The 24,717-nt window shown below is 40.1% G+C and overlaps 4 protein-coding genes across 11 annotated transcripts; 1 reads left to right on the forward strand and 3 right to left on the reverse strand.

The window, feature by feature from the left end:
* Positions 1 to 636: 636 nt before the first annotated feature.
* LOC135582118 (YTH domain-containing protein ECT2-like) lies at positions 637 to 6,875 on the reverse strand. Of its 4 annotated transcripts, none has more exons than XM_065166400.1 (9): positions 6,554 to 6,875; positions 5,738 to 5,802; positions 5,443 to 5,587; positions 5,288 to 5,364; positions 4,153 to 4,602; positions 3,494 to 4,030; positions 2,664 to 2,876; positions 1,973 to 2,128; positions 637 to 1,363 (listed from the first exon to the last, which is right to left on the reverse strand). In XM_065166400.1, the coding sequence occupies exons 1-9, from the start codon at positions 6,579 to 6,581 to the stop codon at positions 1,247 to 1,249; spliced, it is 1,788 nt and encodes a 595-aa protein (XP_065022472.1). In that variant the 5' UTR covers positions 6,582 to 6,875; the 3' UTR covers positions 637 to 1,246. The 4 variants fall into 4 exon arrangements, with proteins under 4 accessions (XP_065022472.1, XP_065022471.1, XP_065022470.1 ...); XM_065166399.1 differs by lacking the exon at positions 6,554 to 6,875 and adding an exon at positions 5,941 to 6,323 and having other exon boundaries at positions 5,738 to 5,824; XM_065166398.1 differs by lacking the exon at positions 6,554 to 6,875 and adding an exon at positions 5,904 to 6,117 and having other exon boundaries at positions 1,112 to 1,363.
* A 1,542-nt stretch (positions 6,876 to 8,417) lies between these two features.
* Positions 8,418 to 10,624, forward strand: LOC135648586 (large ribosomal subunit protein eL43z-like). The gene is made up of 5 exons (XM_065166403.1): positions 8,418 to 8,552; positions 9,177 to 9,216; positions 9,294 to 9,382; positions 10,215 to 10,297; positions 10,380 to 10,624. The coding sequence occupies exons 1-5, from the start codon at positions 8,550 to 8,552 to the stop codon at positions 10,441 to 10,443; spliced, it is 279 nt and encodes a 92-aa protein (XP_065022475.1). The 5' UTR covers positions 8,418 to 8,549; the 3' UTR covers positions 10,444 to 10,624.
* A 43-nt stretch (positions 10,625 to 10,667) lies between these two features.
* Positions 10,668 to 12,483, reverse strand: LOC103997284 (aspartic proteinase NANA, chloroplast-like). The gene is made up of 2 exons (XM_009418452.3): positions 11,789 to 12,483; positions 10,668 to 11,642 (listed from the first exon to the last, which is right to left on the reverse strand). Exons 1-2 carry the CDS (start codon positions 12,349 to 12,351, stop codon positions 10,787 to 10,789), a joined length of 1,419 nt encoding a protein of 472 aa, XP_009416727.3. The 5' UTR covers positions 12,352 to 12,483; the 3' UTR covers positions 10,668 to 10,786.
* A 747-nt stretch (positions 12,484 to 13,230) lies between these two features.
* LOC135648467 (probable ubiquitin-conjugating enzyme E2 24) lies at positions 13,231 to 23,032 on the reverse strand. 5 transcript variants are annotated; one of them, XM_065166199.1, is made up of 12 exons: positions 22,688 to 23,032; positions 20,979 to 21,650; positions 20,755 to 20,878; positions 20,530 to 20,578; positions 18,962 to 20,439; positions 18,039 to 18,179; positions 17,777 to 17,923; positions 17,457 to 17,684; positions 17,305 to 17,377; positions 16,688 to 16,827; positions 13,992 to 14,303; positions 13,231 to 13,866 (listed from the first exon to the last, which is right to left on the reverse strand). In XM_065166199.1, exons 5-12 carry the CDS (start codon positions 20,429 to 20,431, stop codon positions 13,621 to 13,623), a joined length of 2,757 nt encoding a protein of 918 aa, XP_065022271.1. In that variant the 5' UTR covers positions 20,432 to 20,439; positions 20,530 to 20,578; positions 20,755 to 20,878; positions 20,979 to 21,650; positions 22,688 to 23,032; the 3' UTR covers positions 13,231 to 13,620. The 5 variants fall into 5 exon arrangements, with proteins under 5 accessions (XP_065022271.1, XP_065022270.1, XP_065022269.1 ...); XM_065166198.1 differs by having other exon boundaries at positions 20,530 to 20,630; XM_065166197.1 differs by having other exon boundaries at positions 20,530 to 20,630; positions 20,755 to 20,896.
* Between the last annotated feature and the right edge of the window lie 1,685 nt (positions 23,033 to 24,717).

Consider the following 24,717-nt stretch of genomic DNA (forward strand, 5'->3'; position numbering starts at 1 on the left):
AAATTAAAATAATTATCTAATGGGTATATTATTTAGTATATTAGCCAAATCTCATTCATTATTGCAATGTCGAGGGCATCATGTTGAACGTTGACAATCTACCGTACATGAGCAGCTTTAAAGTTGATTTAATAGGCTCATCAGGTACGTGACTTCCTTGTTCTATCTGCAAGAGAGGGTAGTGTGTCTTCTTAATTAAAGGCCGCCAGGAAAGTCCGGGCAGCACAGCACAGCAAACGCCAACTTAGCACCGACCAGTCTCCAACTTGGTAGCTCCGCCCAAGAAAAAACCTATGGTGGTAGTGCGTCATGTCGCGATGGGCACATAAACCTACCCCGAGCTGTGCAGGGCACCAAACTGCACCACATGCGCATGGGAGGCACTGTTTAAGATCCGTGGGTGTCACGAGAAAACGAAATCCAATGACAGACATGTTCTTGTAAACATGCTAAGTTGGCGAAGACTCGAAGGTAAAGAAAGAACATTGTGATTTCCTCTAATTGTTGAAGAGATTTACGACGCTCAGATCATCACTTTTCGACCAACAACATGTCGCAATTTGAATTATTATTTACTTCATTAAAGAAGTCTCGGAGATGGAGTAAGCAGAGAAATGTACAAAGGGGAAGAGAAGATAACAAATGTAAAGGGCAGAGATTTCTTTTCCCTTGTCACTGTTTCTTCCAAGTTTGAATCATACAACTCTCTGCCGGAGGAGCAGCCTCGGGCTTCATTTTCTAGTCCAAAGCTTTTACCAACCAGCAGGATAGGGACCGGCCACCGACCCCAACAACAGAGTGGCTTTCGTCCATCCGCCATCAAAAAAAATTCCATGGCGAGAGATGCCCAACAACATCCAAAGAAGAAACAAGAATCTAAATCTTTTAAATCCCCCAAGCGGAGAAAAAGAAAAGGCAGAGGAGACATTGTACAAGATCATTTTGGGCATCAGTTCAGCCAAATGCCACCATGCGCTGTTTCGGGTACACCGGTGACAGCAGTATATTTTCTCCCCAATCATTGTACAAACTGCTCATGGGGAGGTGCTCCCGAAGGCTCTTGTTTTTATTTCTTGACTGCAGGACGTACTTATTTTCCTTCTTGCACACCGACCAGATTCACGGTTCTCCGATAGCAGCAATTCATGTTACTTGACCCACATCAGCCAGAAGTTCTTACGAAACCAACGAGTGCTGTGCTGCTCTATATTTCCCAGTTCGGAAAAGCATCTGATTTCCTTGAAGCTCACTTGCTTGTAGGGATCCCAGTCTGGTGATCCTCCACCTCGATTAACACAAGATTGGGAGTTTTGGACTTTGAATCATCTATCTTTGGGACTTCGATCGGTTCATTGTTTCTGGGCTGGAAAAGATATATCAAAAGAATAATAAGAGATCCAAGATTTTATTGCTTGGTAAGGAACACTACTAGCAGACATTGTGGGAAAATACAAATCAAAATATAAGCACAAAAAGCATGCAATGAATAGTACAAGCACTCGTGAAATGCAGTATCGCCTCTCAATGTAAAAACTTGTAAGGCCTTCTCACAAAATTAGAATTAATACTACGCACGGATAACTGACTAGCAAATGCTTGCATCAACCTTCGTATCAAAGGGGATAAAAACGAGTTTACATTAACCTAAAATAGGAAAATTGAACACTACCCTTATGCATTAAATATCAACTGCAAACAACTATATTAATCTTCCCAAGTTCTTAATGCAGTTAGTTGCCTAGGTGAGACGTCCCTTCAACTTAACTGATACTTGGAAGAGCCAGTTTGAAAAACCTATGGCATTCAGGGAAAAATTTCTGGAAGCAAAAAATTGATAACCTAGCCCTTCTGTTAAATTTCTGTGGTACCAATAATGCTTCCTTTAATCTAAATACAAACGCTTAAGACAATATCAGAAAATGAAAATATTGAAAATTAACAACCATGATACATATAGGACAGCAAATATTACCAGTGAATTAACCAAACTTGGAGTGTTTGGCCTGTTCCTCTTTTCTTGCATGACTTTCTGCCGATTCTCATAAAAGCCAAAGTCGTCCAATATGGATGTTTTGAAGGAATAGCTCTTAAAAATGCTTAACATCTCAGTACCTTGAGAAAATTTCACCTGAGGTAGAGGGATTTAGATTTTATTAGTACCACATTTAATAATGGGATAGCTTACAGAAATATGTTAGACATTACACAATTAATTATTCGCGAAGTTGCAAAGAGAAAAGTTAGACCAACAAAGAAAGCTACATAACATCAACAAAAGGATTCCTCAAGATCCCTTGAAGTACACCGAATATTTCTAAGTTAGGGATGATAAGATGGATCAATAGAAAGATTCCAAGTTAGGGATGATAAGATGGATCAATAGAAAAATTCATCTCGCAAATGGATGTTTCTGTTGCTTTAACAGAAAAGATATTAAATTATAAAATGTCTTCTTGGAGCTTATTTGCACATAATTGTCATCCAAGTTTGTCTTTGAGAACAAAATCCACAATTTTGACAACAATTTCATTGATACCAAGTCAAAATACGGAAGACATTTCGTATGTCAAATTTCAAGAACCAGATGTTAAAAGTTGACCTTTCTCAAGATGTAGGTAAGCATTGCAATTATCTTGCAGAGAAAATTGTTTCAAGAAGCATACCTCTTGTGTATCCCTGCTGTTCGTAACAGGCTTATTGTCATTATTCTCCAAGATTATGTGTCGAAATTGTGGATTTGGAACATCTTTAATTATGTGCCACTTCACGGGGAAAAACCCATTCCACTTGTCCTGTTGCCAAAAATCCATATCCTTACTGAAATCAACTCGGCCAGTCATTTCAGCAACACCACAAAACTGACCACTTGCATTAACCTGTGCGTTAAAATTTTTAAAGATATAAGCAAAGAGAAGAAAAAGTTCAATCACTTGAGGACTCATTACAACCAAATCACTGTCAGCATAATAATGCTTTGCCATATAAAGGGTAACATTTTGGAAAAGAACAATAAGAAATACATCTTAGAAATCCCAATGTCTATTCAAATCAAAGGTTGCACTTAAGTACACATACAGAAATGTGAACATACCCATGGAACAACACATATGGCAGCTGACAGCAATCCTATTTGCTAAACATGGCACAGAGAGAGCAAAAGAAAAAAAAGAACTTACTTTTGAAAGGGGGGGTTTAAGAGCACAAGGAGTTCAAGGGTGGAAGTCATAAAGGTAAAATTAACATCCTAACCACTTGGGCTGTTCACTCATTGTTATTTGTTCAACTATTGAACTGCGGTAACAAAAGTTTCTCCCAATCAACAATCAATTTAATAACAAACCTTACATGAATGTTTCAGATAGAAGTGCAGTATTATGTACTGTCAAATGGGTCGCTAGGATGCATGTGACTGCAGAACCATGAGATGCACTTGCGAATGGTAACAGGTGAATCAAGGATTATAATAAACATGAACAAAGGTAGGCCAACTTACAGAAAAGAAGAGGAAAACAGGACACTTGCTATTTTTTTCTGCCATCTTCTCTTGTGCAACTTGAAAAGCATTGTCAAGCCTTTTGTTCCCATTTGGAGTGCTTGCCCAGACATTATACTTAATACTCTTGTGAATATCATCCTCGCTATATGATTTTATTACAAAGAACAAAGCATGCTCATATTTTGTCTGGAAATCAGGACGATTATATTCATCTTTGTTCACAATATCACTCGATATGCTGCCACTATCATTCTTCTCGGCACCAAGTGCTTCCAACGGGTCAACACCAGACTGAGAGCTACTTCTGCTGCCATTGGTTCTAGGACCTCGATTCTGTTCATTCAGCAAATCAAAATCACCATGGCTATTTAGCTTATTTTTCACTTTCAGCTTCTCATCATCAATCCAGCTTCGTCCATTTTCTTTCAAGTTAATGGCACTTTTGGAACAAAGTAGTTCACCTTTCCCTTGGTTAGCATATACATTGAATTTGCTTATCGGAACATAACCTTTGGACAGAACAGCAGCAGCTCCCTGGAACCATTTATTCCATGAAATCATTATGACATGTCAAAAAAATGTATCCGATGTAACTGTTGCCTAATAAGCTAATCTGACAAAATAAATACAACTATATATCGAACAAAATGCATTACCTTCTTCACAGGCTTGTGTGCTTGATTTTGAACTGTTATAGGATGTGACACATCAGATGCTAGCGAGGACCCTTTTATTCCCAAGACTGATTTTGAGGTCGGGATGGTTTTGGAAAGAGCACGGGTATGAGCATGGGATGTAAGATTTGGTTTGTAATGTGGATTTGTTGGGTCCACAGAAATGCTCCCTTGAATCTCATCTGTGAAGAAAAAAGATGGGTCCCATGGGTATGCAGGTACCAACTCAGGCCCATAAGCAACTGGCTGTGGTAAAACTCCTGGAGAAACAAGTGTTTGAGGGGATACTGAACTCGGATAATATGACCCTTGGCTCAAAAATTGTCCGTCAACACCATATATAGCTCCAGGTAAGACTGGACTGTAAGGAGGATACCCAGCTTGATAGCCTGGGAAGTAGTATACAAACGAGCCATTTTCTGCTTGAACAGCCTGAAGCAAAAAAGGTAATCAAATATTGATGTGAACACTAACATCACTCGACGTGAACCTTAGAGAAGCATATGCAATGATTGTAATAACATAAAGAGCAGCAACAGCAATTAAAAAAAAACAAATAAGCCAGGCTCACTTCTTTTCAGTAGTACAACAGTTTTGATCAGACAGCTATTAAGTTTGACCACAAAGATACAATACCAAGCCACTTTGAGAGTGGTAGTGCTCTGATTTGGCTTTTCCACTCTTCCTATTAGTGATACCCATGTTAGATTCACAATCTGACACCCGATGTGCCCTTTCAATTCAAAACCCATGCTGTGTACGATGGTCTGTAAATGAAACTTGAAATTTTGTGTACGATCAATAGATGTTGGTTCAGCAATAAATCACCTTTGTAAATATTAGTTGCATAAGTTTAGAAATACTGCAAACTTCTAACTTAGCATGCAATTGGTGTAACAGAGGAGAGATGTATTTTTCTTCCATTCACAAGGCTGTTAACCCAAATGTATAAAACGAAAAACAGAAAAGGCCACAGGCTCAGAAACAGAGCAAAATTTAAAATACTGCAACAAAAAAAGGAAGGATTTCTGCAAAATTTTAAATGTGAATAAACAGATAGACATTAAAGCCAATTTTCAGTACCAAGCTTAACAAAAAGAAGAGAGTAATTACTTACAGGATGCTGAACTTGCAAGCTGTCACTTCCTTGAATGTAGTATTGATCATCCCATTCCCCCATCAAACCAGTAGATCCTGTTTGTTAATATATCTATGAGATCAAACTCAAAAGCACACATATTTAATAAATATCAATAACTTAAAAGGCCAAACCTGGATAATAGTAGCCATAGTAATACATGCCCTGTTCACCGACCAAAGGCTCTTGATCCACCTCGCTTTCTTTGGTGCTGCTTCCTGCATCCCCTGAGGAGATGCAGGATGTCGAATCATATTGGCTTCCACCTTTTGGACCAGACTAAACAAACAAACAAGCACAAGCATTAGTGCTGGGTTTGCCAAGATCAAATTCCAACAGTATCACCAAACTCAGCTGGGCAAAAACAGAAGGAAAAGATTAGGGACGCCAAAAAAAAAAAATATCGAACGACTCAAAACTACAACATACCGTATTGATACAGTTGACCTTTGCCGGCAGATCTATCTTCAGTTTCTTCAGAGCATCCTCAATTGCTGGATCGTGAAAAGTCAAGGTCTTCAATTACAGAATGGCAAAGAAATCATTAATGATTTTCGATGAAAAAAATAAAGACGTCACGGCAACAAATTACGACCATGCAGAATCATATTCACGCAACTTTCCTCCCCCACCATGAAACATGACAAGTCTTTGAGACCACGTAAAAAATCCATCTCTGTCCATTTAGCCTCGCCAGATCTCAGATCTGCAAAATCATTTCACGATCCGATCTTTGATCGTTCTTGATTCTAAAAAATTCACGGTTTATACCAAATTTCCCTGTTGTTGACGCTAGAAATGAACCCATCAAATTTCTTGCATCTAAAGGAGGCGTAATCTCTCTTTTTATCACTTTTTTTTTTTCGGAGAAGAAAAAGAAGCTTAATTTATACCAATTAATCAGAAATAGCTCAGGTTCCAAAAGCTCAAATCAACGATCCGACTCCGATCTAACAAAAAGAAGATAGATCATATGGTAGCTCTATCAATCGGGAGATCCAAGCAAAAAAAAAAAAAAATCATTTGAGGGGAAAATTTTGAGGAAACGAGCGTCGACAACGGAGAACCGTAAATTTCTTGAATCGAAAAGTCAAGAATCTCCGAAAAAAGTCGGACGAAAAGCTCCAAGATAAAGAAAATCAATGAAGATAAAATAGATCTGACCAGATAACAAGAAGACCCACGAGATTGCATAATAAACCGAAGATTAAACAGGAAAATAAACAAAAATATGACACAGGATACGTTTCTCCGGCTTCGCCTTGGCGTCCATCAGATCGCACCACAAGTCTCCGCAGAAGAACCCTGAGTTACTCGTCGCCTCCAGCTCGAAAGGCGTCCGAATCGACCTACTCCCACGAGACCCAAACCCCGACCAAGGGAGCCGTTCGTCGCCGGAACCGGAGCAGGAGCCGTTTCCGACGAGCGGTGGTGGGGGCGGAGACGGAGGCGTGGGATTCGGAGGGATTGGAGCCCGGGAGAAAAAGGACGGCGAGGAGGCGCCCACGACAGTCCTCGAGGCGCGATCTAGCGGTCCACGAGGTTTTGCGCTCGGCAGCAGCAAATGGGCTCTCGTCCGTCCGATGATCTCGAGTGGGTGGGCGGACGCAGCTAAAATCTAGAGGGCAACGATCTGGTGCCTCGTGGGATTCAAGCCGTTACGAATTCCAACCAATCAGAACGGCAACAGCAGCCCAACTAGGCGAGGTTGACTTTGTCGTTTTTGGGGGTCCCGGTTAAGCTATATACAGGTGCCGTAACCGATGCCAGACTCACGCATGGTTCCGTGTACATGCATGTGTGTGATGCTGGATGTGACATGTAATGCCATCTTGGAGGTATGGCCACCTCCCGGTGGACTAACCGAAGGACTAGTATGCCGAGTAAAACCGGCATCACGATAAATATTTGAATCTCTATCGAAAGATTGAGATGATATCGATTCCATGGAAGTAAATTTTCATGTCAAGTTTAGAATGGGAAGGTAATAAATCATGAGATATGCAATCGACATTTACGCATGCCATTAAGTTCATGATACATACGATCCATATCCATGAACATGTTCGGGATCGGCATATCATTATTGCCTAAAATAAATATTCAGGGGATGGACCGGACAAGTTGCTCAATGCGGCATATAATATAAGATGATGGAGGCGAAGACTTCATGGCATGCTGCCGTGTCAAATGATGACTTTGTTTAATAACACAGAGATGCTGCACGTCCCTTTCTTTTAGACCTTCCATTAGAAGATATTAATCATCTTCGAGTTACATCACATTATTATAAGTATTCTAAGTAGGTAATTGAGTCCATCAAATACCTTCTAAATCACAAAATTCGTAGATAAAGTCAAGTATTCTTTTGTCCATCGTTGCAAGATGCTCCATGGCATAAAATGAGTGTATGACCACGGCGCGGTTTCAGGACATTGCATTCGGTCTCTTTTAGGAGTAGTCTCTCTCTCTCTCTCTCTCTACACTTTGCTTAGCGATGAAGCTTTGGGTGAGTCATCCATCCCAAGTCTCGGGAAATTTCCGCGAAGGACTAAGAGAGAGAGAGAGGGGAAGCGCACCAGATCGTAATTGGTGACGTGGATGCACGTCAGGCGTTGGAACGGTGTGGCGCGAGAAGCCCTCTCTCCCACCACGTTTCGTGCTGTGAATGGTCACGGCGGCCTTGCCACTAGACCTGCCGGGTGGTAAGGTGCACCGCGTCTCTCCCGGGCTATTAAATTGCACCGGCACGTTGGTGATGGTCTACGGTGCCTGAATGCTACCATATCAACTGTCTCAGTAACTTGAGATTATTGTGCTACGTGCTTCTTTTTCTTTCCACAGGATATGTATGAGTCACTTGGCATTATAAACAACGCTTCTTTATCTTTAGGCAGGATCAGATGCTGGAGCGGATTGCAATCATACAGTGATCCATAGGTTTTTTTTTTTTCTCTTTTAATAAGAATATAGGGAGAAAGTCGAGTGATGGTGGATGCGAATGTGACGTAGAATACTAAGTATGATCGGACGGTTAAGATCGTGAGTTTTGCACCACTCTAAATCTGGACCGTAGGACATCGAACGGCTGTGATTGATGGATCCATAAGTTGGAGACGGCTCGACTTGGGGCCACCGGATTAGGGTTTTGGGTTATAAGGCGTCGACGGCGATAAGGCGACTCGGTCGTCTTCTCTTTTGGAGTTTCGGTGGTAGATCGGATTCAGCCTCTTCCTCCACCATGGTATGTATGCTTTTCTTATCTGGTTTCGATCTCAAGGGATGCGTTTTTTTGTTTCATCGCTGCCTTCCATGTTGTGTTCTCGTAATCCGTCTCCTCGGGGAACTATATGGGTCTCCAGTGGTGGCTTGTAGAACATACTAAAATCGATGCAAGATGTTACTCAGAAGCAACTCATCGATGGAAGAATGATCTTATGCTTCTTTGCTGAAAATTGCGTTTTCTTTTTAGAACATTTTGATCTTTTTTGGATATGGAATGACCATTTAATCAAGTCTAACAAAAGAACTTACCATTTCGAGATCATACGGGAGTGATCTAGTTGATGAACTGTCGCAGTTGTCGAGTTCACGATGATTAATGGTTGGCATTTGATATATTTTTGGTCGTTCCTAATAGCAAAAACAATAATTCCACGGAATGATAATTTTGCACTTCGATTGTTGTCTATGCATCAGACGTGTTTCTTGATTTCATTTCACTAATTCATTGTGTTGGTGCCCTCAAATCAGCAGCATTGTCTCTTTAAGCTGTCGAACTGCTAGTGATCTTTAAAAGGTTATTTTGTGTCTTCACGCTCAGTTTTTAGCACTAATAGTAGCTAATCTTTGTTTTGATGGAGTACAGACGAAGCGCACGAAGAAGGCTGGAATTGTTGGCAAATATGGTACTTGATAGTTCGATCTAAGCGAACATTCTGGCTTTGACCTCCAATGGCTTCTAATATGGTTTTTGATGCTTTAGGCACTAGATATGGTGCAAGTTTGCGAAAGCAAATCAAGAAAATGGAGGTTTCTCAGCATGCAAAGTACTTGTGTGAATTCTGTGGGAAGGTATGGCTTCTTTTGATTTGCATGTTGTTGCATATTTTGCAAGGTATCCTTGAAGCATTCTTATTCTCAAGTGTTGGTGGTGCCATAAAAAAGTTTTAGCTTAATTTAATGATTATCTTCTCTTCCAGTATTTGCAGTGAGCTTGACTAGTTGAAATGGCACAATAGCTAGAGCAAATTCCAGTTACACATTTAAATGGATAGTTTCATACAGGGTTTTTAATTTTGTACCGAACCGCTCGGTATGGGTGGTACATATCGGTCCGCTAGCAGATCGGCACGCGAACTGCATGCTATCGAGCGGTATCAAGCCTAATACGGGGTTGTATCGGGCGGTAACGATTGAAATTTCAATCGTTACCGATATACACCAGGCGGTACTAGTCAAAACCAATTGTTACGAATTGATAACGGTCTTCAAATGGTCAATTGACCATTGGAGGCATCCTAAAGGTTTTTAAACCCTTTTCTCTTTTTTTTTAAATCCATTTCACTCTCATACTTTTTTAAACTCTCTTGTAAAGGTATAGTGAACCGCTCAATATATGGTAAGAGATTAAAAATCTTGATTTCATATACGGTGACGAGGTCAATTATAGTTTTAGCTGCCCTCCTTTTAGTTGCACTACATAAACATATTGCACTACCCAAAAAATATTTATCACAATGTAGTTGCTTTTCAAATTGCTACCCTCTCTCTCTCTCTCTCACATTCTTTCTGTGTTTGTCATCTTTTCATAATTGAAACCTGTATATTATTATTTGTTTTTTTCTGTCACCTTCCTATCAGTTTGAGTTCTTGATGATACAAGTTGGTTTTGATGCTTCTTCAGTATGCCGTGAAAAGAAAAGCAGTTGGGATTTGGGGCTGCAAGGATTGCGGTAAAGTCAAGGCAGGCGGTGCCTATACATTGAAGTGAGCGAGCTACTTGTAGTTTCTTACCCATTTAGATATACAATTGTTCTCTTTTTACTTACACTTTTGATATACTCTGCAGCACTGCTAGTGCTGTTACCGTGAGGAGCACTATTCGTCGATTGAGAGAACAGACTGAAGCGTGAAAATGCTGTCCGAGTATTATGTCGGTTTAGTGATGTCGAGCAACCGTTGACATCTTTTCCTTGACTTGCGTAATTAGTGATTTGACTTTTTTGTTTTTCATGGTAAGAGCAATTCAAGATTGTCTGACCGGTTATAATGGTTAATGGATTTAATGATTTAATACTATTGTTTGGGTTTTAATCTTTTAATATTGTAAAATCAAACTTTTTTTGACATGGGAAGATATTGTCAAGGCTGTCTTTTATTTATTTATTTATTTTAAAATGCATTGATTAGTTTTATATATAATATAGATGTTGCAAATTAGATTGGAAGCCATTAGACGTGGGCTAGAACATATTTCTAATTCAACTTGTTATCACCCGCGATTCTTGAGGTCGATTTCCCGCACGTTGATCTTTTGAATCGTAACCGTCGGTTCTTGAGGTCGAACTCCCACAGGTGCTCCTGCTGCAGGATGTTACCGATGACGGAGACGCCCGGCCACGGCGTTGCCACGATCCCCAGGCACTTCACCCCGTCCGCCGTGTTGATCACGTAGGTCTTTGCAGGCGGCTTCAGCGACGCCGATTCGGCCAGGTGAACCACCATCCGCGGCAGATTCTTGGCCGCGTTCGTCGGCGCGGTCGTCCAGTTGTAGCAGTACTCGAACGGGTCCATTTTCACCCTGGGGATCCCGGCCAGCCGCCGGTTCAGCGCCGACGCCACCGCCAGGTACGCCGGCTGCGCCAGCACGGTCAAGCTCGTCCCGGAGTCGAGGATGGTGCCGCCGCCCGCGCTGAGGTCCCACACGTCCTTGGGGATGGCCAGCATCTCCCCGTCCACGGAGATGCCATCGACGCCGACCGCGTAGAAAGGCTCCAGACCGAGGACGAGAGAGGTCTCGGAGGGAAGCGGCGGGGAGAGGACGGCCGGCCTGTGGCCGAAGACGAGGAAGTCGGAGGCGTTGCGGGGGCTGAGGTGGTCCACCAGGCAGTAGGAGAAGCGGCCGCCGAAGCGCGCGGTGGCTATCGTCGCGAATGAGATGTTGCTGTTGCCGAGGCCGAGGACGCCGTCCGACGCCTGGAAGCTGGATCCGGTGGAGTCGGACGAGCAGCCCACCACCAGGTGCCGCAGCTTCGTGTGTTTCCCGTTGGATAGGACGACGGTGGCCGACTCGTTGGCGAAGACGCCTTGGGCCTTCGATCCGTCGCCGTACCTGCCACGGACAGCATCGCATGAAGCCAAAACCACACCGCACCTTTGGCCTTCTTCTGAAGGACCAATTGATTCGATTCACGTGAACGCGAGAGTGGCTTTAGGGGAATTATAACAAACAGAAGATGGGATATGATGCGACGTTACCTGTAGTCGAAAGAACATGGCATCGTCGGCGAGGGGCACTCGATCAACGAGAAGGGCAGCGAAGTCTTGCACATCTCCGAGGAGCACGGGATGGGCTGGAAAGACGACGACACCTCAGGGTGGAAAACCCGGGTCCCGTTGCCGTCGCCGTTGCACAGGCGGCACCCCGGCAAACGCAGCCGGCACTTGACCCACGTGAGGTCGCTCCCCGTGTCGGCCACGAGCACGAAGTGCTGCGCCGGCTTGCCTAAGAAGAACTGCACGAAGAACTGCGCATTACCCGTGTACACGCCCGAGTTGAGAGGCATCATGAAGGACTGCGCAGGCGGCGAGACTTCGCTCGCCCTCCGACCGTGGAGGCGCCGCCCGAGCCTGTCGTGGATGATCGCTTGCCGGAGCTGGTCGTCACGGAAGAGCTCCTGCATGCGTTCGAGCTGAGTCGAGCCGGCGGATGCCGGGCGGCGGAAGAGCTTGAGGCGAATTGAAGTCGAACGCTTTCCCAAAGCCAAGGCAAGGAATGCATGCGAGCAGACGAGCAGTAAGAGGAAGACCCGAGGAGACATTGCAGTCGAAACGCAGCTACAGAAGCGCTCTCTCTCTCTCTCTCTCTCTACGATTCGTGTCTACTTGGCTTTCCTAAAACATCATTTGCTCTCTATATATGAAGCTTCTCGTTAAAGCAAATGCCGCATTTTTCTCTACCAACCTTCTTCGTGCTCCGAAGTTGGACATCGATGTGCTATTCTTGGAAGAACCAACAGTGAGTCGTTACATTTGACAGTCTTGGAGGGATATGGTGATGAGCAGAACAACGCTGGCTATGATGTTGCACAGAATTCCAACACAGCCTCGGAGCTGCACGATGGGAAATGGACGACTGGAGTCGCGGGTCAGGCAATAGGCACAAGCGGTTTGGCCTCTTGGGGTCGGCTGGCATGCAGAATGGAAATAGAACGTACGTAACAGGGAGAAGACTTTATGATGGTTAATGGGACCTCTTTATGATGCACTTATCTCATCCGATTCTATCTATTTAATCATATTTATTTAGCTTAAGCCCGACAAGGAGTCGAAACGTTAGTTTTATCTCGAAATTGGCTTTCTCTAGGAAAAGCCTGCCCCCTTAATTTAATATGAATAGTTTATTCATTTATATTTCAAATATAATTTCATCCTATGCAAATAATATTACAACTATTTCAATAATTTATTCACATTCAGAAGGTGAAAAAATCGATATCTCTAAATTTGAGTAAGAACAAGATTTGATCAATGGAACCCCTCCACTCGTATCGAAAAGGAAGCTTATAAAACAATTCTTAGATAAAACTCCGTAAATACAACGACGACGAGGACGAGACCAACTATGCTACACTTGAAAGAGACCACATGCTATAATAAAAGAGAAAAGGATAAAAAAGTATGGGCAAAAAACAGCTACATAAATGTAAAAGATCATGGCTTCCATAAAATAACTAGTAAATAATCATCAATTACAAACTTCAATAGCTACAAACCGGCACACGCATTCACTTGCTATATACAAACAGTAGCTGTAGCTCACAGCTAGCTTATTACACATCTCCTCATCCATATAATAACTAGCAAGCGACCCAAAACTACAAACATCAATAGCTTCAAACCGACACACTCCTCCAGACTAGCTAGGGGTTCTGGCTTCACTTGCTAAATACAAGCAGTTGCTCTAGCTCACAGCTAGTTTTATTAGACATCTTATATTTCTAAGCATGGTAGCTAAGATACCCAACAACCTTCTTTTTTTTTTACTTTCAGACCTCACCAAATACGTGATCTTATCTGCATTAGGCAATTTAATTCAGGACGTCCAGAAACTGGGTGCAATCGATCCCTCTTTCTGTAAAGGCTGACACAAGCTTTGGGAGAAGTTTAGCAAGCATGATCTTAAACCCAGTAGAACAACTGTTGTGACATTTGTCGGCTGCTTCTCTGCATGCATCAGCATGCCCAACCTGAGCGCCATCCAAATATGCCTTACAAGCACTGAGAATATGATGTGACCTATGAGTAAAATGCTCCTCAACAAGTGCCTCAAAGTGCTGCAATTTCAATAAACCAGCAAGTAAGCTAAGTTGCAGGACCATCCGGAAACTAATAGCATAAATTACATAACGAAAAGAAGGTAATTTATTTCCAAAGTTACGTTGGCTTTTAGTCATCTTACCTTCGGTGGTCTACGTAAGATGTATAGCATCGACTTGCACGACTGTAGAAAAGCATTCTCATTGTACGTGATCGAGTTCTTCTCAGCCTCGACTCTTCCAATCTGTTCATCATATCCCGCCTCATTAAAATACGGCTTCTCATTAAGAACAAGGGCCTGAAGTGATAGCAACACTTGAAGAATTGTGGAGTTTTCTGGATCCCATACTTCGCTGCCACTTCCCATCCATGTCTTTAGTAGGCTGAGACAAACCTTCCCTGACTCGTACAAGTTTGGGTTTAGTCGAAGCCCCCCAGAGATGTAGTGAACAACCTACATAATAAATGTTTCTCCCATTAAAAAAAGCCTACCCTCAAAGCTCCAAACCACTAGAGTATGCAATATATTTTGGAAGAAATAAGTGAATCTAAATTTGCCAAACACTCAAAGCATATTAAGGACTGACATCTTTTGGAGCCTAATTATGTGGTGCAAGAAGACTCCTGACTCAAGAAAGAAGCACCTCGCATGATAATTTTTGAAGGATAATCAGTTTCAAACATCAAGATGTGCTTACAATAACTAATACCTAAATGCTCAAAATACTAATTTTGATTTATAAACCAAAAGAATAGTGTTTTGCTACTTGCAAAATATAATGACACCACTAAAGCAATCAGCATATAGATCCTTGTAAGATCCAGACCACCAAAACAATAATGAGACATGTTTTGAAGAAAAGAAATTTTGTGAAGTTGTCAAGTATTCAGAGCTAATAAGGCACCAAGACTTTTTGGAGCTTAGTTGCAAGATGCAAGGCAATGCATGAATAGTTTAAGAGAGCAGTTAGAATGACATCTAAGATAAAATACTTTTCGAATGAAAGTTAAGTAAACAAGGTTATCTGCAGCTTTGTCGGAACGTGCAATGTGTGATGCATACCTTGTTGAGAAAGCAATTATCTTGACCATGGAGATAAAGTGATCTTAAAGATGACAGTGAAACAAAGTGAAAATCAAACTGTACTTAAGTTTCCTAGAGTTCATTTCATCAAAGATCTAGATTTTCGTTGAAAAAATGTCATTGCCAACTTGACGTTGATTGTAGGTCAGATACTCTTTATAATATAATTAATCACATATACCTGATAGTAACAAATTAAGAGCTAACAAAAAGTTAATGCAACATTATGGGAGAGACATCCATTAGGGAACGCATGGGCCTAAAGATGCACCTCACTCAAAACTGTGAGTAGCAACTAAGATAAAACCCAAAGTCCAGTAAGCCTTCCCACTAGGAACACGTGAGGTGATAATTTAATAATATTAATTTATCCTTCATCGAATAAATGCTATTACTGAAGATAGAGATACCTAAGAAACATAGGCAAAGACATGCTGTCATGCAATAGAAATAATTGGCTGGCATTAGACTTGCAAAATTTTCATCTAATCTCTAACCATTTTGTTTAATATTCAGAATAGGAAATCATCACTCAGTAGAACTATCACAGGTAATGAAGTTTAAGGTATGATAAACTAGAAAATAAATAAAATGTATATATGCATTAACATATGATGCAACCACACTCCATTTCTCAATTTTTGGAGTACTGAAGAATGAAACATATCCATTAGCACTAGCCAACGTGACCACAGAACCAATAAGAGTGAGAGAATCAACATATACTTGTACACTTGTTATCAGAACATGTAATCTAATATCATATTATCTCCTTTTGTGTTAATAGGTTTCAAAAGAGGTTTCTAAAGAGAGAACTCCCAACCTAGCACATTAGATATATCATCATCCAAGTGAGACTCTTCTAGCCAGGGTTGCCATGGATGGTGGCCATCAAACAGACCATGTTTAAACCCAAATCGTTTGTTTATTTGCACTCTCTTTCTCACGTTCTTTTCCCTCCACCATGGCTTCTGCTATGGAACCATTATGTTAATAATCTATCATAACAGTGTCATTTAATCTCTTGAAGCATTGCTCTGGATCACTACTCCAGAAATTTGATTGAGACAACTAATAGGATTTCCACTAATTCTTGTTATCAAAGACTTTCATCATTTTTCGTCTGATGTTTATGCTACGTTGAGGGCGAATGTCATTATCTGATTGGACGGTGTTAGTTCAAATAAAAAAATTGGACAATGGTGGGGCCCATAGAGAAAAATAAATAACAAGGACCTCTAGGAGGTAATTGTGAAACTTAAGCTCCAAGAAGATATTAAAGATGAGAGGAGCTCGGCACTAGAGCAATTAATAGATGTTGAAGGACAACCTGCAATAGGGTTGTTCAGGTGGTATGGATTCTGTGCAGGCGAAGAAAGAGGCCTCTTTCAGGAAATAGGTATGAATGTCACTCTACCAACTGCTTCCGTAAAATTTAGGTGCAATCCAAATGAACAACCATAAAATCTTTAGTGTCATCATGATTCTAAGAACACCTACATCCTATTACAAAATTTATTTTATCCTGAACTTCCAGTATAAAATATTGACTTTGGTTTTCTTTCAAGTTCTTTCCCTATATATTATGATTATCTACCAAGAGTGTGATTGAAAATAACTAATTCGTACAGGCACATACTCAAAAACTAAACCATGCTACATAATATTTACTAATCTTTATAAAGAAAAGTCTTTTCTTGTAAATGTTCACCATGTATTCAGGAGAAACCAATAATTGGAAAAAGAATACTTACAGGGGGTTCATGAGGATAGTCAAAGGGAAGAAAGATATCAAAGAAGAATAGACCATCATGGTAGGGAGTTCCAGGTGCTCCTATCATTGATGCCCTCAGTAGATCCATTCTCTCCTCATAGACTCTGACATAGATTGTGTCTGGAAAGTGCAAGGAATACATGCCACTATTAGCACAACAGAAGCAAAATGAATATAATTCTCAGCATGCAATTTAAAACCAAATTTGATCATCAGGTTTTATGACTGCTGTAAATAGAGCTCAACAGAATTTGACAAAAACTTATGTCTATTTGTTTTCCTTGGTTGTACAACTAGCACATGTTATAAAAGCTACATCGTACTTTTTCCTATTACATACTAGTGTGGAACACACAAATTTTTATACACAAAAGAGGAGCACTGCAGGAGAAAGCAAGGACAGTTTTATTTGAAAAAAATATAACAAACTGGTGTCTTGTGAGAATACTGCAGTGACCATAGTTATTATCTCCTGAATCTTGACTAACCAAGTCCATCCAAGTATGCAAAAAAGTGTAATAAAATGAAAAAAATGAAGATGAATGGACAAAGTTAAATCATGCATCAGGATGGAAGAGCTCAGAATAAAGAATAAACCTGGAAGATCATTTTTTAAGAAGCTCCATTCTTGTTGTACTCTCTTAAACCAACCCTTTTTTACCTGAGGATACTGAGAAAGTAAGATAAACCATAAAAAAATGGTACTCATGACGGATAATTAAATTCAAAGCACAAACTTGTTTGCTCACATGGGACAACATCAATTCATTGCCAATGCCATTCACAAAATGATGGTCTGTATGATCATTTACAATATCAAATTGCTTGAACTTTCTAGGTTCATCACTGCCAGGTGAAAATGTCATCCCACCACTTTGTTTCGTCTCCTCAATCTGCTGCTTCAAATTTTCAGGCTGTAAATCAGTTGGTTCCGATATATATTCTTCCATCTTCAAATTCCTATACTGAGAAAACTCCTGGAAAAATAGCCAATATGAGTTTGAGTTTGTGGTAGTTAAGATTGCATGTTTTATGATGTACATAAACACACAAGAGAACAGGACGTAACTGGATCAGGCAAAGAAGTTGAACCACGAGAACAGAAAAGGCTTGTGGCAACATGTGTAAGGAACCCAAAAGCTGCCCCAGGAAACAAAGCAGAAGCGGCCTTCCAGACATCTTTCATGCAAAATCCACCAGAATCATCCGTAGATTTCTAGAATACACATTTTAACATTTAAATTGTTCCTTTCTGATCAGTATTCTGGCATGAAATAACAAAACAGAAACAAAATAAACAACCACATTTGTGGAAAAGAGCAGGCCTGAACCTTTTGCCTCATATTCCATGATTGTTTCTCCTGATCAGTTAAGTCTTTGTCAACATTTGGAGGAAAAGACTCCATGGTAGCCGATGGTGTCAAGGCAGGATGAAGAAGCCTGTCCGGTCCAACTATTTCAAAAGGCATAACCTGATACCAATATTTGATATATTATCTCTTTAATTGGAACAACAAGATAAACAGAATGAAACAAGGAAACAGAAAAGCAAAGTTAACGTATTGCTCTGTACAACAAGGACAACAACAAAAAACTGCAAGGCCCCCATTACTTGGGAAATGTATTACTTTGTAATTGCATTTAACTAGCAACAAAAAGACCTGGACATAGAGCATAACCAACACTATATCATTAAATGATGACTTTAAAATGACAAAAAAATAAAAATATATAGACCTAATAGGTAATGGGTACTGCAAGATATCATATCTGGAATCAATACAAACATTGGTCTCACAGAAACTAGTTGTGCTCTTGCACATGCATCTTACTTGTAACCTAGTATCTATGTTTCACAATCCTGTAAATCATGGATACAATAACCAGAATCTCACCATAATACAAAGCTGCAAGCACATAACACCTCTATGTAATAGATTAAGTTCAGGCCAAAAAACCTGAATTCTTACTAGCTTAATCAATGTTAATTACTTAATTCCAAGTAAAACTCCCATTTAAACTGGAGGTAAAATGACACCGATCCAGAAACTTCCATATTGTTGGGACCTTATGCTAACTATACTAATCCATCTGACAAAAACCTGTAGGATAAACTTTAATGGGTAAATTTTGAAATTACAACAGGTAAAAATTTATAAAAAAAATTTCCTAATAGTATTTCCTGGCAATGCATGCAAAAAAAAATGATGTCACTACAGATAGAAAAATGTATATCTAGCCACAACAGTCATACCTTGGATATCACACCATTGGCCCATTTAACTTCAATACCTTCATCCTTATAACCAATAACATTCCCAATGCATGATAGGTAACCCTGTAGATCCTCATGATTGCATTCATCAATAGGCTTCTTGAGAGAACCAATTCCACAAAATAATCCATCTACTGCAACAGGCAAATTATGTCTTTCTTTCCAACTAATATTTTGCACATCAAGAATATTTTCTCCCACCTTCTGAACACAAGGAATTTGCCTAAGCACGGCATCACCAATGCAATAGGTGAAATCTGGATGCTCAATCAGTTCATAAGCACTCACTGTCTCTTCAGTAAATTCAGTAAAATCACCACTAAAATCAACATTCTTGTTAAGCTCAGGAAGCATCCATTTCACCTTCACAATCTGTTCGTGTGAATCCACATTTTTCACAATTCCCAGCCCTTGTGGTTGTGGAACATGTACTTCTTCTGTTGTTACTTTCTCTAGCACAAACTGTCCTGGCCAAAAATCATGATCACCAATGTTGCTCACTGGAGACAAGGATTGAGTACACACACCAACTGACCTTTCACCATTTTGCCACAGAACATCAACCTTGCTCCTGGTCTTTGCAATCACATACATCTGTAGAGTTTCCATATCCAATTCTTTCTGCATGTTTGTAAAGCACTTTGGAGAACTCAGAGTTCCTGAATTTTCTGCAGTCACATTATGGTAATCTACTGGAAGTGTACACCGATCACCAAGTTGCCAATTAGCATGTGAAAAACATGACAACAAAGTAAGGTTCTTTGGATCTTGGAAATGAGGTGGAGTTGATGAATGGATGCTCTGACCCACAACTGAAGCAACCCAACTAACATACACTAATCCTACCTCCACATGGCAGATAATACCTTCATCTTGACTTGCCTTGAGTGAGCCGCAAAACCATGTTTTGGACTGGGAAATAGTCGGAAGATTAATTTTCACCCGCTGGCCTGGATGGAGAGGAAATGATGCATCTTCAAAGCTTGGATATAGCAGAGTTAGGTCTTTTGAGTCTCTGATCAATATTTCAAACTTAGCCCCATTATTAAATAGAATGGTAACTGCATCAAATGTTTTTTCAATCCTTCCAAGCCATGGCCCATAAACTACAAAGTCTCCAGAGGCAAAGGATCTCAACCTAAGAAGTTTCTTGCTGTTTACATCTTTTACGAGTCCACCAGAGGTTGTTTCCAAGTCTACAATCAGATCAACATCCACCACCCTTCCCAACTGTCCTGAAGGATCTGTAATGGAGCAGACGAAGTCGCCGAGAGCAAAGTGTCTCTCAAATGCAAGGAAGTCATCAATTTTTCCTATGCTCTCATCCAGACCTGACAAGATACTTTGAGCATGCCCGCCAAATAAAGATTCATTGCAGTCTTGATTCTCACTATCACTAAATTCAGAGTAGGAATCACTATCTGAATCAACAAACAGTGCATCCATCATCTAATTACCTGTTAAAAGTCAATATGATCCATTTAAGTATGATATCAAATGCAGCTGTTTACATAGAAAGCCAAATTTAAAATTAGATAACGGCTCACCTTATCATCAAGATAGGAAAGATATTACCCTAACAAGAAACTCTCCCATCTACACCCAAGACATCATTTGTTGAATAAGACAACCATGCACAAAAATGGGACTGTTGCAATATATAGGATATTAAAATACAAATTGAACATGTAACAAAATAACACTTTGAAAACTATCATGCTACAAATCAAGATATTCACAGGGAAAAGAGAAAGAAGGGAGAGTCTACTTACCTCCAAGTTAATTTATCTATTCTATAGTCAACCCTGACGACTGATGGAAACAGATTGCTTCCTGACTGAACAAACATTGCAACTGCCAGATGTAACCCCTGATGTGCTGAAATCCGCTGACATACTATCCAGAAAACAGCAACTGGTTCAATGTTATCACGGTATTATAAGTGCAATTACTTGATGCCAAACAAGAATTATCTAGATACAGATGCAGGATCTACCTGATTCTATCACTGCCAAAAGGAGATTTGCCCAGCTGAGCTGAGTTTACTAAATGGAGCTGATATTGACTATAAAATGCCAAAGGAGATTTGCCCAGCAGCTGAAGAAAGCCAGTAAATGCCAAAGGAGATTTGCCCAGCAGGTGAAGAAAACTACTAAATGCCAAAGGAGATTTGCCCAGAAGAGTGGAAAACTGCTAGATGCCAAAGGAGATTTGCCCAGCAGAGTGAAGCAAACTGCTAGATGCCAAAGGAGATTTGCCCAGCAGAGTGAAGCAAACTGCTAGATGCCAAAGGAGATTTGCCCAGCAGAGTGAAGCAAACTACTAAATGCCAAAGGAGATTTGCCCAAGATGGAAAATCTTAACCCCAATAGACATTTTCCCAAGAGAGAAAAAGTTAACTCAAAGCATATTAAGTACTTGCCAAATGAGATTTGCCCAGAAAGTGAAGAAATTCTAAAAATGTATCCCCCTACTAAGGAGGATTTGACAACCAGCACAAATAATCTCCCATACAGTGACCAGTAGATGATATTCTTGGACTGTCAATAGATGCGAGACTAAGAATTAACTTCAAGACAAGTCACTTTAATTGTCACAAACTGCCAGAGGAGATTTTCCAATTATAGAAAAGCCATTGCGCATCATGATCAAATATGCCAATACCAGCCTGCAAAGGACCATGACAGACAAAAACTTCAATTAGAATACATCTCTGCTGCTTGTAATGTCTTTCCTTCAAATAGAAGTTCATCAACAGCAGTTCAAGGTGCAATAACTAAATCAACAATATGAAAAGAAAAAAAATCATAATTACACTTTTCAGAAAGGTAAGTGATATATGCAGCAAAGCCCTAAAACCTATTCTACTAAAAAATGCATTTTTTTCTCAAAGAGAAGGAAGATGCCTTCTTTCCAGAAAAAAGAAACATATAAAAAGCAGGAATAACAGTCTAAGAAGAGAGAGAAGAGAGAGAGAGAAGAGAGAGAGAGGTCAAAAGCCTCCAAAGCTATATCCGACCATGAAAACTTGAGCATGAACGGGAGAGGTGGGAATCGACTATTAATAACAAAAGAAAAAACTCCTTAGATACTATATAGGCGGATGATAATGAGATTTATGGTCAATAAATTAGAGATTTTCTGCTCAAATTCGTGGACCAGTTGATAAAATTATAAAAGTACCACAAACTTTAAAGATAATTAAAGACAACAAACTAAAACTCATCATTTTTTCCCCCAAAATAAAAACCTATCTACACCTCTATAGATCTATTACAAAATATATTATGGAAAACATGAGCATCTCTATTATTACAAGTTAACTTTTTGTTGGCAGTCAGAAAATTTACCAAGAAAGTTAACAAACCCTACCCACAATCCTGCATAACTTTCGATGATACTTTTTACCGCAAAAGATTTAGTGAGTAAATTCCTTTTTTCCCAAGTCTAGGCACTCAAATAAAACACCTATATGTAGAACAACAGATTCCATGTGTACAGAAAACTCAAAGCCAAAATTAACACCACGTTCGAATTATTCATCCACAGAATCCACAGCAAAGACGAAATCTTCCTCACAAGTGTATGCATTCGCAACACACAACTCGAAAAAACGTTCCATTTAACACTAAAAACACAACAAAAGCACAGACATGAAACCCTAAGCCGCCAACAAATCAGAAACACGGAAGCAGAGAGAAATACCACGGTCCGTATGCCCGACCCACGGATCGAAGAAGAGGAGGCAGTGAGAGAGAACGAAAAGAAGAAAGGTCTTTCAGCGCAGAGGCCTGGTCCCTCCCCGAACCCCGCCCAACGCGCCATCTGCGAAGCTTCCAACCATGGCGCAGCGACGAGAACGGGACACAACCCCAAATCAGGCCTGTGGATCTCCTATTTTCCCTTCTGCCTCCTCTTCTCGCCCGAAATTCCCCCGCTTTGCTCTGTCTCGATCGTCGTCGATATGCTTCGGGAATCCTACAAGCGGAAAATAAGCTTCTTTTCTCTCGACCTCTTTATGGCGTATGGAATTATTTTATCTGCAAAGATTTGAGTGCGGTTCGTGTTTTTGGGGCGGAAAGGGGATTACAACGCGGCTATTAATTATTCACATTAGTATATAATCACGATTCTTAATTAAAAGTTTTAACATGTAATATATATTAAAAATATCAAATACCTAAAATATATTTAATATTCTTGGCTTAATGGAAGTTTTATTTTTTGCTCCGACATTTAATTCAGTCAAATATATATATATATATAGGTTGAAACTTATTAAGGATATTTTTTTGCTAAACTCAAAAATTGCGGTTATAAATGCAAACATAATTTTAGAAATATGTTTGCTAATCTAATATAATGAACAAACGGAAAGATTTGTCTGCTCGTGGCAATTAAGTCAACTGCGCACTCGTGTTGGCTTCTTTAACAAGCGGCAGACCGGCCCGCCGGGAGTTGACTTCATTCCTTCACCGCTCCGCTTTTGACCGGTGATGCAACTTGCTTGGGTGCAGGTAGGCACACGTGCCAATTCCAATCTGTTGTCCCATTGACTCTACCATAATTAGAATTATACAAATATTTTTCACTCCAATAAGGTGAATAATAATACAAATATTTTCTTGTTCTTCGTAGAGACAAAAGAAAAAAAAGGGAGGTGAAACGTCAGATAATCAATTCACCAACGTTCGTAGGATTTGCTTTAAATACGTTTTGATCCAATCTGATAAAATAAGTAACTCATTAACTGATTAATTCAAATGTTTAAGTCTCTTAAGCTCATCCTAATATGGTCCCTATTCGAGAGTTCTATAATAATTCTTTCCACTTTAAGTACAGAATGTTAGATTTGTTTTGAACCGATTAACTTTAACGAACCTAAATCAGCCAAAGTAATATTAGTACACCTACTCAAACTTGGATTGTCCCCTCATGAGTAGTGTGAGACTAAACTTAGGTTATCACAAAAGAATGTGACATTCCTCAGTGCTGCCCGTGATATGTTGTGGGCTGTTCAGCTGTGAAATAAAACGAGCAAAAAAAGAAAAGCAAAGCAAAGACAAAAACATGCGCTTTGCAACTTTACGATCTGTACTCAACTCACCTCGAACGAGAACCGCTGGTTTGTATCAGAAAAAGGGAAAGGAAGAGGAAACTAATGGTGGCTGAGAGAGGGCGTCGTGTTAACTTGACAGGTATCACCTGTTTGGTGGCTCTTGGTATTAGTTAATAAATATTACAAAAGAATAATAAGATCATTTTTGAGAAATGGAGCATTGATAGAATAGTAGCTTTATCTATCATGACAACAGATGGGTGGCATAGTTAGAGAAAAAGCTTGAGATCATTCCTCATGGATACCCACTGGAGCACTGTGTTGATTTATTGGAGAGAGAGAGAGAGAGAGAGAGGGTTATGATGCTTCACTATTATTAAAGAAATGCTGATGTTCCACTTTCTTCAACTTTGTAGTAATGACAGCACCCAGTAAGGCTCTGAGAGAGTGGTAGCTCTCTTGCCAGCCCAAAGGTTTAATGGTCTCTGACTCATCTCCATGCCAAGATTAGTATAGAAAACAGAACAGTCTGCTTAGGGTTGTTATGAGCCACAAGGAAAGCTATGATTTAGCATCAGTCTCTTCTCCCCACTATCTCTAGTTGTGTTTTCTTCTCACTGCAACAGTCACAGAAAGAAGTTGATCCTTTTCTATCAAGTGAAGTTGCATCTACATA

Source organism: Musa acuminata, chromosome BXJ3-9 (assembly GCF_036884655.1).
Source record: "Musa acuminata AAA Group cultivar baxijiao chromosome BXJ3-9, Cavendish_Baxijiao_AAA, whole genome shotgun sequence".
Lineage (NCBI taxonomy): Eukaryota > Viridiplantae > Streptophyta > Magnoliopsida > Zingiberales > Musaceae > Musa > Musa acuminata.